The sequence below is a fragment of the Diplotaxodon limnothrissa genome, linkage group LG18, assembly GCF_057381915.1.
Source record: "Diplotaxodon limnothrissa isolate DT_005_m linkage group LG18, D_limnothrissa_male_GT1.1, whole genome shotgun sequence".
Classification (NCBI taxonomy): Eukaryota; Metazoa; Chordata; class Actinopteri; order Cichliformes; family Cichlidae; genus Diplotaxodon; species Diplotaxodon limnothrissa.
Window position 1 is genome coordinate 15,403,801 of NC_140613.1, and position 15,221 is coordinate 15,419,021.

General features: G+C 40.2%; 1 protein-coding gene across 1 annotated transcript in view; it reads left to right on the forward strand.

Moving 5' to 3' along the window:
* Positions 1-14,914, forward strand: part of crhr2 (corticotropin releasing hormone receptor 2) — a 43,699-nt gene extending 28,785 nt beyond the window's left edge. The window contains exons 7-12 of the mRNA XM_085377333.1: positions 116-176; positions 276-348; positions 1,590-1,675; positions 5,464-5,599; positions 6,099-6,140; positions 14,774-14,914. Coding sequence (XP_085233459.1) covers positions 116-176; positions 276-348; positions 1,590-1,675; positions 5,464-5,599; positions 6,099-6,140; positions 14,774-14,914 — 539 coding nt within the window. The remainder of the gene's footprint in view (positions 1-115; positions 177-275; positions 349-1,589; positions 1,676-5,463; positions 5,600-6,098; positions 6,141-14,773) is intronic.
* Positions 14,915-15,221: the final 307 nt, after the last annotated feature.

Consider the following 15,221-nt stretch of genomic DNA (forward strand, 5'->3'; position numbering starts at 1 on the left):
GATTTTTGTCTTTATTATTCTGACCTTCTTTCTTCAATTCCATGAAAAAAAAAATCTGTTTACCAAATACGTTTTATTTTATTTCCACTTACACGACTCTTCCTTGTTACTCCAGGTATTCCGTGTCCTATAATTGTGGCTTGGGCCATAGGAAAGCTGTATTATGAAAATGAACAGTAAGAAATCCCCTAATAATTTGTGGCCACATAATTAGAATGTTTTCTGGATAATTTCTTTAATTAACGGTACGTTTCTTCTTCTTTTCCTGTCAACAGATGCTGGTTTGGTAAAGAACCTGGAAAATACATGGACTACATTTACCAGGGACCTGTTATTCTTGTGCTTTTGGTGAGCTACAACAAAGAAAACGGACTGTAAATTTATTGCCATTAATTTGACATTATTTGCTAATTAACATAGAAAATCTGCCCTATACTGATTTTTTTTTTTTTGCATTTCTGTGCAGTGACTAGATTAGAAAGTCACAAAAGCAGTACAGTGCAAAAGTACTGAGCCCCTCACTTTTGAATATTTTGTGCAGCCATTTATTGAAATGTGCAAACATGGAACATTTTTGGTGTGACCACCTTTATTCTTCAACACAGCCTGAGCTCTCTTCGGCAAGCTTTCCAGCAATTCCTTTAAGCAGCCTTCAGGCTCGAAAAAGAACTTTTACAATACCAGCAAGCTTCAAAGGCAGCACGACCAGCTGGTCATACCAACATATTGACTTTCAAGTATTCTTCAGGACAGTCTGGACTCTCTTAGACAAGCTTTTTTTGTAATTTCTTTAAGTAGTCTTCAGAATTAGGCTTCTTTGAAGGACATCAAAAGCTTTTCTTTGGATGTTGTGTTTTGTTCTGTTCTCCATGAAGATGATCCTACACTTTTTCAACAATGTTGTGGTCTCAGCTCTGTGGAGGCCAATCCATGACTAATAGTATTCCACTGTGTTTTTCTATCCAGGTAAGACTTTAGTATATAGATTGTTTGAAATACAAAAAACCCCCAAGCTGTTGCCAATCAGATGCTTTAGATATGATATTACATAGTTAATCAATATCAATTAATTTCACTTTTCTGCATTTTTGATTCCATATGAAAAATACAGCCCCAAAGCAGGACACAGCTTCATGTTTTTACATATGGCCAGTGGTCAGCATTAAGTGAACTGACAAACAAAAAGCATCCCACTGAAAATGGTCAGGTGCAAGGACTGGACTGAAAATGAATTAAAAAGGACTCAATGTCCAAAGAAAAACTTCTGACTCCTTTGAAGCTAAATATAAAGAAATGAGGGATGACTCATGACTTTTGCACAGAACTGTAGTCTTAAGGGTTTCCAAACAAAAGACTTCTGAAAATAAGAAATTGATTTCACATAAATGTTTGTGCTTATGTAAGTCCTTAGCAACATGTAATATGATTAATCACTGTCTTGTTAAGGAAGATTATATGCTGTGACGAGTGTTACTTCTTCTCTCCCAGCTCAACACTGACTGAGCTGTCTGATATTTTCCCCTCTGTATAATATAAGTCATTAGCACAGCATTTTAAAGTAATAATTTCCTTATGTCTTCTTCTTCTAGATAAACTTTGTTTTCCTCTTCAATATAGTTCGAATTCTTATGACCAAACTAAGAGCTTCAACCACATCAGAAACAATACAGTACAGGTGAGTTGATTCTGTTGGTAACTGCATATAAATTTAGGAGCAGTACACTTTGTCTTCCTTCTTTCAAGGACATTAAGGAGTGTTTCAGAAGAAGCACATTTTTAGAGTGATTAGACTCATTTAAACCTTTATCATCAGCATCAGACCTCATTTCATACAAATCTAAGAGCGTTAATATCCTATCAGTGAACAGATGTTTGGTGATCAAAGGGTCCGGTGTTAATGATAATTAAATCAAACTGCTATTAAGGAAGAAATCTGTTATTGTGGTTGTGACTTTTGCCTTATGACTTTAAGGCTAAGTATTGGAAATTTTGTGGGAAAAGAAACTAACTTCACTAAAAAACTGTGCTGTGATTTGGTGTCTTGTGAAATTTGGATGGTAGAGTCATAGACCACATGAAAGCATCCATCCAACCTTGTATGAATGGTTCAGGCTTTTGGTGGTGCTGTGATGGTGTATGGGGGATATTTTCTTGACATACACTGGGCCCTGTTGTACTACATGATCATCATTTAAACACTGACCACCTCCATCCCTTCATGACTACAGTGTACCCATCATCTGACGGCACAAAGCTCAAATCATCTCCAAGTGGTTTCTTCGACATGACAATAAATTCACTTCGCAAATGCCAAATAAGAGATAAGATAAGATAAGATAAGATAGAACTTTATTAATCCCTCGGGTGGGTTCCTCTGGGAAATTCGATTTCCAAAAAAGCACAGCACCGACAGAAGTTACAGAGTTATACACACACATATATATAAATACAGAGACAATATAAATAAAATATACGAAGGGGATAAATAGAATAAATAGGAATAAAAATAAAAATACAAGTGAATTGCACATTTCAAGTATTGAGTCTATTGCACCGTTGACTATTTACAAAAGTATTGCACAAAAGGTATTGTACAGTGAGGTGAAGAGGCACTACAGCTTAGTTGTTCCCCCCTCCTTTGTCCTCCTGTTTCCCCTCCCTCTCCCCACCAGAGAGGAGTTAAACAGTCTGATGGCGTGTGGGACAAAGGAGTTTTTAAGTCTGTTAGTTCTTGTCTTTGGGAGAAGCAACCTGTCACTGAACAGACTCTTCTGATTGTTTATGGCCGTGTGCAGAGGATGCCTGGCATTGTCCATAATGTCCATCAGTTTCTTTAATGTCCTTTTCTCTGCCACTGTCACCAGAGTGTCCAGCTTCATGCCGACCACAGAGCTAGCCCTCCTGATCAGTTTCTCCAGCCTGGATGAGTCCTTCTTTGCTGTGCTGCTCCCCCAGCACACCACAGCATAGAAAAGTACTCCAGCAACCACCGACTGGTAAAACATCCTCAGGAGCTTCCTGCAGATGTTAAAAGACCTCAGCCTCCTGAGGAAGTACAGTCGGCTTTGGGCTTTTTTATACAGGTGCTCTGTGTTGCATGACCAGTCCAGTTTATTGTCCACCCACAGCCCGAGGTACTTGTACTTGTTGACCACCTCCACCTCCTCCCCCTCTATCTGAACCGGCAGTGGACCTGCTCTAGACCTCCCGAAGTCCACAACCAGTTCCTTAGTCTTTGAGGTGTTGAGTTGCAGGTGGTTTGTGTGACTCCATGCGACAAAGTTCCTCACCAGACTTCTGTACTCCTCTTCCTGATCATCCCAGATACACCCCATGATGGCTGTGTCGTCTGCAAACTTCTGAATGTGGCATAATTCAGAGTTGTAGCAGAAGTCAGAGGTGTACAGGGTGAAGAGAAGAGGGGACAGCACAGTTCCCTGTGGTGCTCCTGTGCTGCTGACCACTGTGTCAGACGTGATGTCCTTCAGCCTGACGTACTGTGGTCTGTCGGTGAGGTAGTCGGAGATCCAAGCCACCAGGCAGGGGTCCACCTCCATCCTGTTCAGTTTTTCTTGAAGCATGTCGCCACATGTCAATTCAACAGTGCACCTTTCGGATCTGGTGAATGGGAGGTTCACATCATGAATGTGCAGCTGACAAATCTACAGCAACTGCGAGATGCCGTCATGTTAAAACGGATCAAAGTCTCTGAGGAATGTTTGAGGAACCTTATTCAAACTATGCCACAAAGGATTAATGCAGTTCTAAAGGCAAACAGGGGTCCAACACAGGTCTAACCTGGTAACCAGTGTGCTTAATAAAGTATATAATAATAATAATATAAGCCTGAAACAAAATAAGTATATTGTCTTGTCTTGTAACTTATTACAGGACACTGCAAAAGTACTACAAATGTGCTTCTTACCCATAAAATAAAGATTCAAGACAAACGCCTCAACCTTAGTGAACTCAGTTGCAATACTTCATGCAAGAAGTTCTTTCATTTACACGCACTAGTAACAGTTAAAGGGGAAAAACCTTGGGTTTGTCTGATTCTGTGTGCCTGAGAAGAGAGCAGAGATTTAGCGTGCGCTTGAGAGGCACGAGCTGAGTGCATACCTGAATTATGCTGTTAGGTTGTAGATCTGGAATGGCTGAAATTGCTAAAAGAGTGAGCTTGTTTACCTACCTGCTGTTACTGTGTCAAGTGTGTTTTTCTCCAGTGGGGATTATTTCAAGCGCACAGAGTGTTTTCAGTGTCACGGCTCAGACAATCTGAGTGTAGTCTTTTCAGGCTGGGGCTGGATTGCTGGTGGTTGTTGTGAGCCATACAAATTTAAGCAAATGAAGCACAGGGGTTTCAAGCTGAACTTCTTGACCTTAAAAAAACCGATTGTTTTAAAATGAAAATTATAATCAGTAAGGGCAAAGAAAGGTTTGTGGTCATCCCTAAATTATGGGACTGTCATAGCTCATATTAAAAGTCCCCACCATGGTCTTTTCTGTTATTCCTTGAATTAGGGTTGGCTGTTGCCCTTATGATCTTGAATCTTTTTCTCACGTGAGTGCTTTCAGAGTTTTCCCTGTCTGAGCCTGTGTGTATTTTGTTCTGCAAGTATTGGTTTTTTTTGTCCTTCTTTCTTTTACTTGCCCTTTTGTTTTCCTCATGTGGCTTTATGTGTTTTCACTTTCTTTTTCCACCCTGATTTGATTGATTTCTCCTGTGTCTTATTATCCCTCTCCCTAGTCCGTATAGGCGTTGTTACATCTCTCGCCTGTTCTCGAGACTCCCTTGTTTTCTGCTGCCTCCCTGTGTTTTGGATTGCTCCTGTTGGGTTTTAGATTCCATGGATTTGGATTCATTTGAGTTTTTCCATCACACTTCACACTGCTTTTGGTTGTCTATGAGTTCTAGATTAAGGTTTCTAGTTTATCCATCCACTTGCCAGTGCCTGCTGTGTCTGCTTATTGGATCCTCTTGTGAACATTTCAAAGTATGGGACAGTTTGAGCTTTATTTTGAAAAACAAATTCAGAGAGCCGAAGCAAAATTGGCTTGGACGTGCTCAGAGGAGGCGTAGTGGACATGTTGGACATGTGACAGGACCACAGAGGAGGTTTATGGATGCAGTGGAGGAGGACATAAATCATCCACATTTTCATCTATAGATGTGATGGCTTATTGTTGCATTGCAAAACCAAGAAAGCTAAACTTTGCTCTTATTCACACTGTCAAAATTATTACAGAAGAGCTAGAATTATATGTGACATACATATTTTTGCTACCCCTGAAAAGGGGCCCATCTTCTAATCTGAAACATCCATGTGGTGGAGGGTGACATTTTTATTTTTATCCCTGTCTGCCGCTGACACAGAGTCATGCATTTTCCAGAATCCACTGGGCTGACATTCAAGGCTCAATTTTTGCAATTCTATAAATGAGACTCCAACTCTGTCTTCACAGAAAAGCCGTGAAAGCAACACTAGTCTTGCTACCTCTGCTCGGCATCACCTACATGCTCTTCTTTGTGAATCCGGGGGAGGATGACATCTCGCAAATTGTGTTCATCTATTTCAACTCCTTTCTACAGTCTTTTCAGGTGAGATTATGATTAATAATACAGTGTGACAGTGGCCAGAGTTTGAAAGCTCACACTCACTGCCCACAAAGCTAAAAATATGAATCATTCTGATTTCTTAATGTGTTTTTATCTCAGAGTTGTATCGCTACTTTAAAGAGCGACTTTTCAGGTTCTAAGGCTTCTTGTGGGAAGATGATTTGAAGTAGCATCCTGGCTGCGCTTACACACAACATGGCCCTCCTACCTCATGTTCAGTGCTCTCAGCTGTCAGGAATAACAGAGCCATGTGGGCATGATTTCTGCTCTGTGGCTATTATTTATTTATTTATTTATCTCCTGTGCTTAAATGTAGGGCTGAGTAGGGGGAGGGGGGGTTCGAGTAGAGCTTTAAAAATTCTATATTTTGCTTTGGAAATTTGTTTTGCCTTTTCTTTATAATGATTGCGTCTAATTACAGTGCCATTACATAATACAGGCACATTTTCTGCTTCTAATTCTAATGTGTCTTATTTTGCAGGGGTTCTTTGTGTCAGTGTTTTACTGCTTTCTAAACGGAGAGGTGAGTCACTGGAGTTTAGCAAAACGCCCGTTATTTATGATGTTAATTTTACTGTCAATGTCTTTGGGTTTTTTTCTTTGATACACAAGCTTAATAAAACCATAAATTGATAGCCTTAATTCGTTTTAATATTGTTTTTCTAACTTGCCTCCAAGTTAACATTTTTATGTTCAACCAGGGGGAGGATCAAGTAGCTGTAATAGAAAAGAAAATGCCAAAGAGTTTCCGTGCAGTCAGTGAAATAACAGCATAGAAAACTTTTATGAGGCTGTCTCATTTTTGCCTGATTGAAATAAAAGCAAATTACCAAAACTCCAGCTGGTTGAAAGTCATTAACGCCATTATGATTACACATAAATTGTGATAAATTGTGATAGAAAAAAAATGAAGGACTCTCTTGCTGCGCGCTCTCATCCCTAAAATTATTGAAACTCGGGGGTAAAGAGTTTGTTAATTTAATGACGTGATGTGAAGAAATTGAGTCATCCTATTTGAACAGATATTAATTGCAATTTAAGACTCTGAGTGGCAAACAACAAAACGAAAAAAGCAATTGTGTGACTTTAGGCCACATTACAAACGACTGCTGTAAAGCGGTCCTTATTTAAAAAATGAAAAATTAGGAGGCTTGACTTAACTATTGCTATTTATTATATGATTTTGCTAGTATAGTGCATAAAAACCACCCAGCTCTGTCACAGCTTGTTGTTTTCCGATTTTGGTTTTTGTCCATATGGACATTCTGGCTTCCTGTCTTTGTCTGGCTTTAGTATCATTTTTAGAAAAAGAAATAGTGCATAAATATGTAGAACACTTTTCAAACCACAGCTACAAAATGCTCCACTAATATAAAACAAAATACAAAATGACAAATACCACAAATATAGAAATGTCATCAAAACTTACGCTCCCTTTTTATGTGAGCTGTCAGGGTGGGTGTGACACTTTAATATAACCCCTGATTTGGCTTCATTAGTTGGAAGGAAATTTGGAGCTATCCAGCTTTTTATTGCCGAAAGACGGACAGGGATCTGAGAATGGTCAGTATAGTTTATATATCATCTGACATAAATAGAGCTTAACACAAGTAGAATCAAGACTAATGAGAGACTAATAGATCTATTTGCAGGACTCAAACTGAAATTGATTCAATAGTTAGGTTGCGGTCACGTGGTTCTGATGACGTGCGGAGGCAGCGCGATTTTTGAGTGGAGGGCGGAAGTAAACATGGAGGACACTGTGGAGAGTCAGGAGAGCAGCTATTGTGCAACTTTAGACCCCGTTTCTCGGGAGAGATATAAACAGATAGTTAAAAAATATATCGGACGTGATCCGTATTCTTTGAAAATGTCCGAATACACCACAGAAGTAAAGGATTTGCCTACTATCGAGGCTGTGGATATCACCAACTACTTGGTCCTCCAGACTTCTTACTACACTAGGCAGCAAATGAAAGCTTTCAAGAGTCTGGAGGCGTACAATTTTTTTGTCAGCGGGTGGGTCCACAACCTTGGAACAAAACGTCTCCGTGATGGATACAGTTTGGTGTTTGCAAGGGTGAGTGTTTGTTCTTATATTGCTTTATCTTAAACACGCTAACAGTTAGCGGTAGCGGCTTTAACGTCAACAAACATGCCACATCCTTAGGACTTCGTTAGAGTGACAGTTGTTTGTTTCAAGGTAAACCATTCTCAGCGGTCTAACGAGACACCTCTGAAGACTTGGGTAATTGCAAAGGAGGATGGAGAAGTGATTGCAGCTCATTGCAATTGTATGGCAGGGTTAGTAGCCTGTTCTCCACTGTCACTAGGCTCAAATCCGGGCTCTCAGCCGTCTGTTGCATATCCAAAATCGCCTCTGCACATCGATGCTGTTCTGCCTTAAGCTTCATTCTTTTCTCTCGTTTGAGAACTGATTCCGATCTGGGTTTTCGTTCGTAGCCGAGATTGACCGTCGGAGCCCAGTCCTCCGACTCTTCGTCATCCAAAGCACTTGGGCAGCCTATAGTCCCAATCAAGTCAATATTAGACTACTAACTTAAAAGCACTAAGTAAACGAGAATTTAACGACAACCTAATGCTAATAAGTTCGTTTGCAAACATAACATTACCTCTGACGAAGTGGTCGCTGCAGACACGGGCATTGGCAGACTCTGCTCCTCCCGACTGTAAACGTAAATTTAAAATCCATTTTTTCCTACGTTTTTCGGTTAGAATTTTCCATTTTCTCCTCTTCGTTGGGCTATTTTTGGTACCCTAAAATACCGTTTATCAGTTTCTCTGGTCGACCTACTGGAGCATCCGTAAACACAACAGGACATAGGCATTTTGCGTACTGTCTGTCTGTGATTTTGCGCTTATCTTTTTCACTTCCGACCGCCAGTCAAATTTCGCGCTTTACGTCGACGTCACGTCTACGTCAAATGAAACCTAGCTATTGGCTACTGACATGGTTCATAAGACAAAAATATCCAGTACCAGGGGATCCAATTATTAATTTCTTCTGCAGTGGTCAAAGTCAAACCGTGTTATGTTTACTACTGTCAGTTAATTGAGTGTTAATTGTGTTAATTGAAAGAATTTGTGTCAAAACATCCTTTTTCTGTCATAACGCTGTGTGAGGCAGGCAGGAATAGGACCCAAAAACGCAGAACACACATGCAGGGCTGAACTCACTTTACTGCTGGATTCAGAAACTAAGCTAACTGAAAAACTAAACAAAACAAAACTGGAATGACACTAAGAAACTAAACAGCCAGAATACACAGCCAGAGGAATGAGGGAGATCAAGAAGAGGCCGGAGGAGACACAGGCATATACACACCAGGATTAAGGGCAGAGAGGAAACACCTGGGAAACACGGCTGGACATAATCTAACTGACGAGACAACAGTGGCGTGTCTAGAAAATTTTTGTTGGGGGGGCCAGGTAGGGGCACAGATTTGGAGAAGGGTGGCAGATTTAATTGGCAGATAATGTTTAAAAAAAAAAAATTCTACCAACCATTAACCATAATTCAATAATCCTATAAACCTAATAACCAAATGCACTTTTAACTCTTATTAGAATGAGATTTTAACCACTACGGTGCAAAGTTTTTAGATACTGCGTTGATAAAGTACAAGAGATACAATCAGTGCTTTGTCAGTGTTTACTCAGCATTCAAGGACAGCAATATTTGCATAGTATTTTTACTGACATATACTGCACATATGTTTTGGGCAAAAACATTTTTGAATATTAAAATACGAACATTTGTAGCAAACAATTGACAAATTAGCCAGTTCCAATGTAAAACTTTCTCTGCCTGTTAAAAAAAGAAGATAATCTTCTCACAAACTGGTGTTTGATTTTGAAACAGGAAAAAAGTGGAGAAACAACTGAAAAGACTAATATTTGAATAAAACTTTCTATGCTGCCTTATGGTAAACTTTGGTAATATTGATAAAGAACAACACTGGCTGATGATGAAATACATTCAGCTGGCATGGTGACACTGCCAGTATAACCTGCAGGGCTGGACTGGGACAGAAAATCGGGCATTTTGACTACAGACCGACCCACCAGGTATTAAAGCCATAAAGCCTTTGAATGAAAACAAACCCTGTTGTGACAGTGATGTACAGTCTTTTTGGTATATGTATGATTTCTATACATTTTACGTCAGATAAAAACTTTGGTTGTAAGATTTAGATAATTATTTAATAAAAGCTAGATATTTTAAATGAGAATAAGAAAGAAAAGTATTTCTTTGTGCCCCCTTTCCCTGTTAATGCCCTACCTGGCCCCCTGGCAAAACTTTGCTAGACCCGCCCCTGCACAGTTACCAGCTGTCAGCTACATAAAAAAGGATCCTGGTGGGTGGTCTTCACGTTTCCCTCTCACCAGATATCCAAACCGACATCATGACCAGCAGCTTTACAGCTGTGGCTCCAGCAAACATCAGCTGATACTAGAAATTAATATTAAATAAATTCTAACAACAGCCGATCAAGCTTAAACGTGCTGCTGTTGTTTAGCGCAACATCTGCTGGTTTCGTCTTTCTGGCGCAAAGTGGGCGATAAACAAACAAGAGAGAAAAGCCGATCAGCTGATCATCGATCAGTTTCATGATTGAAGTAGCAACAGGAGAGGCAGGATGAGAGAAGAGGCAGCTGTGCAGCGTAAAGACAGAATAAATCCAGCTTTGTGTCTTTTTCCATTCTAGCTGAAGTTCGGGACAAACTGCGTCTCTTCTCAGCTCAATACGAAACGTGTAATATTTTCTCTGATTGAGGGACCATTCCATTTTTTTAAGGAGCCGTTGGCAACTCTACTAACTAACCTTATGAATAAAATAAAGTTCACTATCAGTAACATCATAGCACCCACCCAGCTGTATAAAAACTCCAAACTGGCTAGAACGCAGTATGAGTTATTGCAACTGACAGTAAAAAGTCAGCACAACGAAAATAAACTCCACCTAAACTTAGTTCATATCTGACCCAGATAGACTGCAGGTCATAACTTCTTACCTGAAGTTCAGTTCACCTGACACTCGGACTGGCGGCTGCTTCGGGTCTCTCCTCCTGCCTCCCCTTCCCTCATCCACCTGTTGCCTCTGTGGAAGCCCCGCCATAGCCACCACCAAACAACGGAGTTATTTCTACACATCGACCTGCATCTGGCCAATCCACCACCTCTCATTGTTCATGCCGTTACAAAAAAAATAAAAAATAAGTCAAATAAGCCCGATGGCCAGTCCAGCTATGTTAACCTGCAACCAAATCTGCAGCTCCATACAGCAATGTTACGACTTAGATTACATCTTATAACTCATAACTCTTATGTTAGCTCCCCTCTGTAGCATACTGTCTGAAATATTCCACGGCTGCAATTATTCTTTAAGTGTTATTTTTTCCTTGGTATTCTAATTTCACCGAAGTTTACTAAACTCAACAAACTTAATATTACTTACCGGGACATTTATTCTGTCCTCATTTTCTTTCACCGAAAAATTGTTTCCTGCAGTGCGTCTTTCGTGCTTGGCTCTCCTACCTTTGCTAACGTGATGCACATAGCGCAGAAGCCGATGCTGCATTCACTTACACTCGGATATCTGAGCTTCACCGTGAAAACATAATCGGACATTTGATATTTGATTGAATTTTATTGTTTTGCCTTTGGGGTGGCACCTGGGGTGGTCAGTCTGGTTGGGGGGGTGGCCTGTGCCCCCCCAGGCCACCCCGCTGGACACGCCATTGCGAGACAAGGGAACCAAAACTGAACAAGATGCACACAGGACAAGAGATTGTCAGAATAAAACAAGAAACATGCACTGAGCCGCAGACTGACTGAATACAGGGAACAGAGGGAGGAGAAAGAGACGAGTAGGTAGACACAGACAGGGGGCAAGAGAGTGAGAGCAACCAGTCAGACACACAGAGACATGACTGGGAAACAGGCGAATAAACAGGGAGACAAGAGAGACTTCACAGGGAGGCACAAATAACTAACACAGGAGATTCTGGGGAGGATGCACACAGACCGAGACAAACGGGACACGAAAGGGAACAAAACTTGATGTACGAAGAAATAACCCCAGGGCTCTCAAACTGAACATAATAATCACAAATACTCCATGAAGAAAGAACAAGAGCAAACAATGCAAAACAAAATGCCTCATGAAGCCAAACAAACTCAAAACACTAGGTCAACGACCCAGGTCCATGACAGTTTCAGATACTGGGTCAATTATAGACCGGCAAGCCATTGAAATCAAATGAAACATTACGTCCTTCAAGTCTAAAGGATGCATTTATTTATATAGTGAGGCATAGTGTTAGCATGTTTAGTAGGAAATTTGAAGCGTTGACTTAAGTCAGTGGTGTCCAACTCCAGGCCTGAAGGGACGATGTCCTGCAGGTTTTAGATGTGTCCTTGATCCAACACAGCAGATTTAAATGGCTAAATGACCTCCTCAACATGTCTTGAAGTTCTCCAGAGGCCTGGGAATGAACTAATCATTTGATTCAGGTGTTTTGACCCAGGGTGAGATCTAAAACCTGCAGGACACCGGCCCTTCAGGCCTGGAGTTGGACACCCCTGACTTAAAGGTATACTGATTGAGTTGATTATCTTGAGTTGAGGTAACGTGGTTGTAATTTTGTAGCAAGGATTTTGCTTTTTGAGACTTTTGGATTAATATTGATGTTATCTGGAATTGTTGAGGCTCTTTAGTCAAAGATCTTGAATTGATCAAAGCAAACAGAAACACTGAGGCATATGCATCATTGTGATGGAAAGAAAGATTCCTGAATAAAACTCTGTTGGAGGATTTCATAATGAGAGGGACCGCATTTTCCGCTCTTAACCCAAATGAATCAATCAGATGCTTTCTGGCAGCCAAACCATGAAACACTTGAGGGAAGATGAACAACTTTAATAATTGACTGACACTTTTCGGCTTGTGGCCTTCATCAGGGCCTTCATCAGGCCACATCTTCCCTCAAGTGTTGCTGGAGTTCCTGCATTGTGAATTCTTTCATCCTCTCCATGCACCTTGGAAGTAGGTGAAGTTGTGCCAGAAATTTTTGCAGCCAAACCATGAAACAAATTAGTAAGTCATGTTGTTACAAGTGCACAGTCAAGTTTCAACATTTTGGGGATAGACATAAATATGCGTAGTGTTGTTTTTCTTAGTTTACTGTACCCATATTAATTAAACTGGCTTTTCTTCAGTGGTCTGGTGGAATGAGTCAGGAGGATTGTGTTGGGACTCTTGATTGAGCCGATAGTGAAGCCAAAATGCTGTGTAACTCTTCACAAGTGAAGTAGACGTATAACTTCTGAGAAAGAAACCTTTTTTTTCCAGGGCAAAGTTGCCAGGCCTTTTAAGCAGTTTCACTCAATGATTTGATGCATGCAATTTTTATGTTCTGGGGGACCATTGAAATTCCCATTCTTTTAAATGGGGTCTTTAAAATAAGTGCCCAAATAACTGCCTAAAAGTGTTAAGAAGATGTCAAGTCCTAGCAAGTGGCAGGACCTGCATCAAAAAACATTGACTGCAGTCATTAAAATTAATGTGAGTGTGGAAAACTTTGTACCTGACTTGGATTCAAAGGACTGAATACGGACACGGGGAGGTGGATGAGCAGCAGAGACAGAAATTAGGTTTTGTGGCCAAATATGCTGAAATCACCATTTATTTGATTTTAAAATATAACGCCAGATCATTGTGGAAGGTTGTGAAGGTGACTTTTATTAAGAATCACATTCAGAAATTTTTAATAAAAGAAAAACCTATAAATCGAGACAAAAGGACAACAGACGGGGAGTATAACGATTATGTCACGTTTGATCGTAATCGAGAGGAAACAGAAATTAAATCAGTATAATAATGGGGTTTAATTTATACATAAAGACACACATTGTGGGAACAGAGCCCTTTAAATTATTGGCAAAAAAGTTATATTTTTTTAATATAACATTTTTACCTGAATATTATTTTTCATTAGTTAGTTAATTAGTTAATGTGTTTACGGTCTCATAGTCTACCGTTAAAGACATACATTTACAGTCATGAGAAAATCAGAGTTTTAACAGGACTCATTATAATCTTGTTAAAAACTTAGCACACCCTTACTGCTTCCACAGGAATGCAGTGGGTATTGTAAGTAGCAGCCAGGTGCTGCTAATCAAATGCACTCGATCAGCTGCTCATCAACAAGTGTGACAACCTCTTTGGTGACAGAAACAGCAAAAAATCCAAGAACCACATCGCAGACTCTACAGGATTTAGTTAGCATGTTAAGTGTTAAAGTTCATGAAAGTATAATTAGAAGAAAAACGAGCAAGCACGGTTTGTTTAAAAGGGTTGTCAGGAGAAAGCATCTCCAAAATCACATGGCAGGAACGCTTAGGTTTGCAAAGTTGCAACTGAACAAACCACAAAACGTCTGGAACAATGTCCTTTGGACATGTGAGGCCAAAGTAGGGATGTTTCGCCATAAAGCACAGTACCATGTGTGGAGGAACCCAAACACAGCAAATCAGCACAAACACCTGAGACCAACTGTCAGCACCGTGTTGGAGGGCTGATGATTTCGGCTGTTTTTTGCTGTTACAGGACCTGGGTACCTTGCGGTCACTGAGTCGACCACAAACTCCTCTGTATACCAAAGTACTCTTTCAAATGTGAAGCCATTTGTCCAATAGCTAAATCAGCAGCAAATCTATAACAGAATCTGAAAAAGAAAAGAGTCAAAGTGTTATAATGCCAAAGTCAAGACCTAAACGTGACTGAAATGATGGAGCAGGACCTTAAGAGAGCTGTGCATAAACAAATGCCTACAAACCTCAATGAACTGAAGTGTTGTAAAGAAGTGTGGGTTCTTCCAGAGACTGGAAGTCATACAGAAAACAATACTTCAAGTTAAGGAGCGCTAAAGGTGCTTTCTACAAGCTGAACTGAATAATGGAGTTTCACAGGACTGCACAGAATCTTCTAAAACAATTATTTATTCACATGGCTCTATCTTTACATTAAACAATTAAAATGACTTCCCAAAATGTTGTATAATATCTTAAAAAATAATTTGAAGTTTATTGTAATATTATTTTATTCTCTATATATCTTGTTATCGTTGTAGGTTCGCTCAGCAGTAAGAAAACGGTGGCACCGCTGGCAGGACAACCACGCTCTTCGAGTTCGAGTGGCACGAGCCATGTCTATCCCGACCTCTCCGACCAGGATCAGCTTCCACAGCATCAAACAGACCACAGCCGTGTGACCACAGAAACATGCAATCTCCATACTGATTCCTCCAGCAAGGTCGCTGTTTGTCCGGTATGACTAAGGAGTCATGCGATTTATTTTGCCTGGTGACAAAAGTTCATTTTAACTGCACAAAAATGACATGAAGTTCTCGTTATAAGGTACCGTTCGGGACGTAGACGGGCTGGGTTTTTTCGAAACAACGAAATGGTTCAATGGTCACATTACATCAGGTTTGACCCTATAATTTTAGTGTTGTTACTGGTTATGAGTACTTGAAATTTGACTGACCATGACGCATTCATATGTTGCCAAAACTGCCA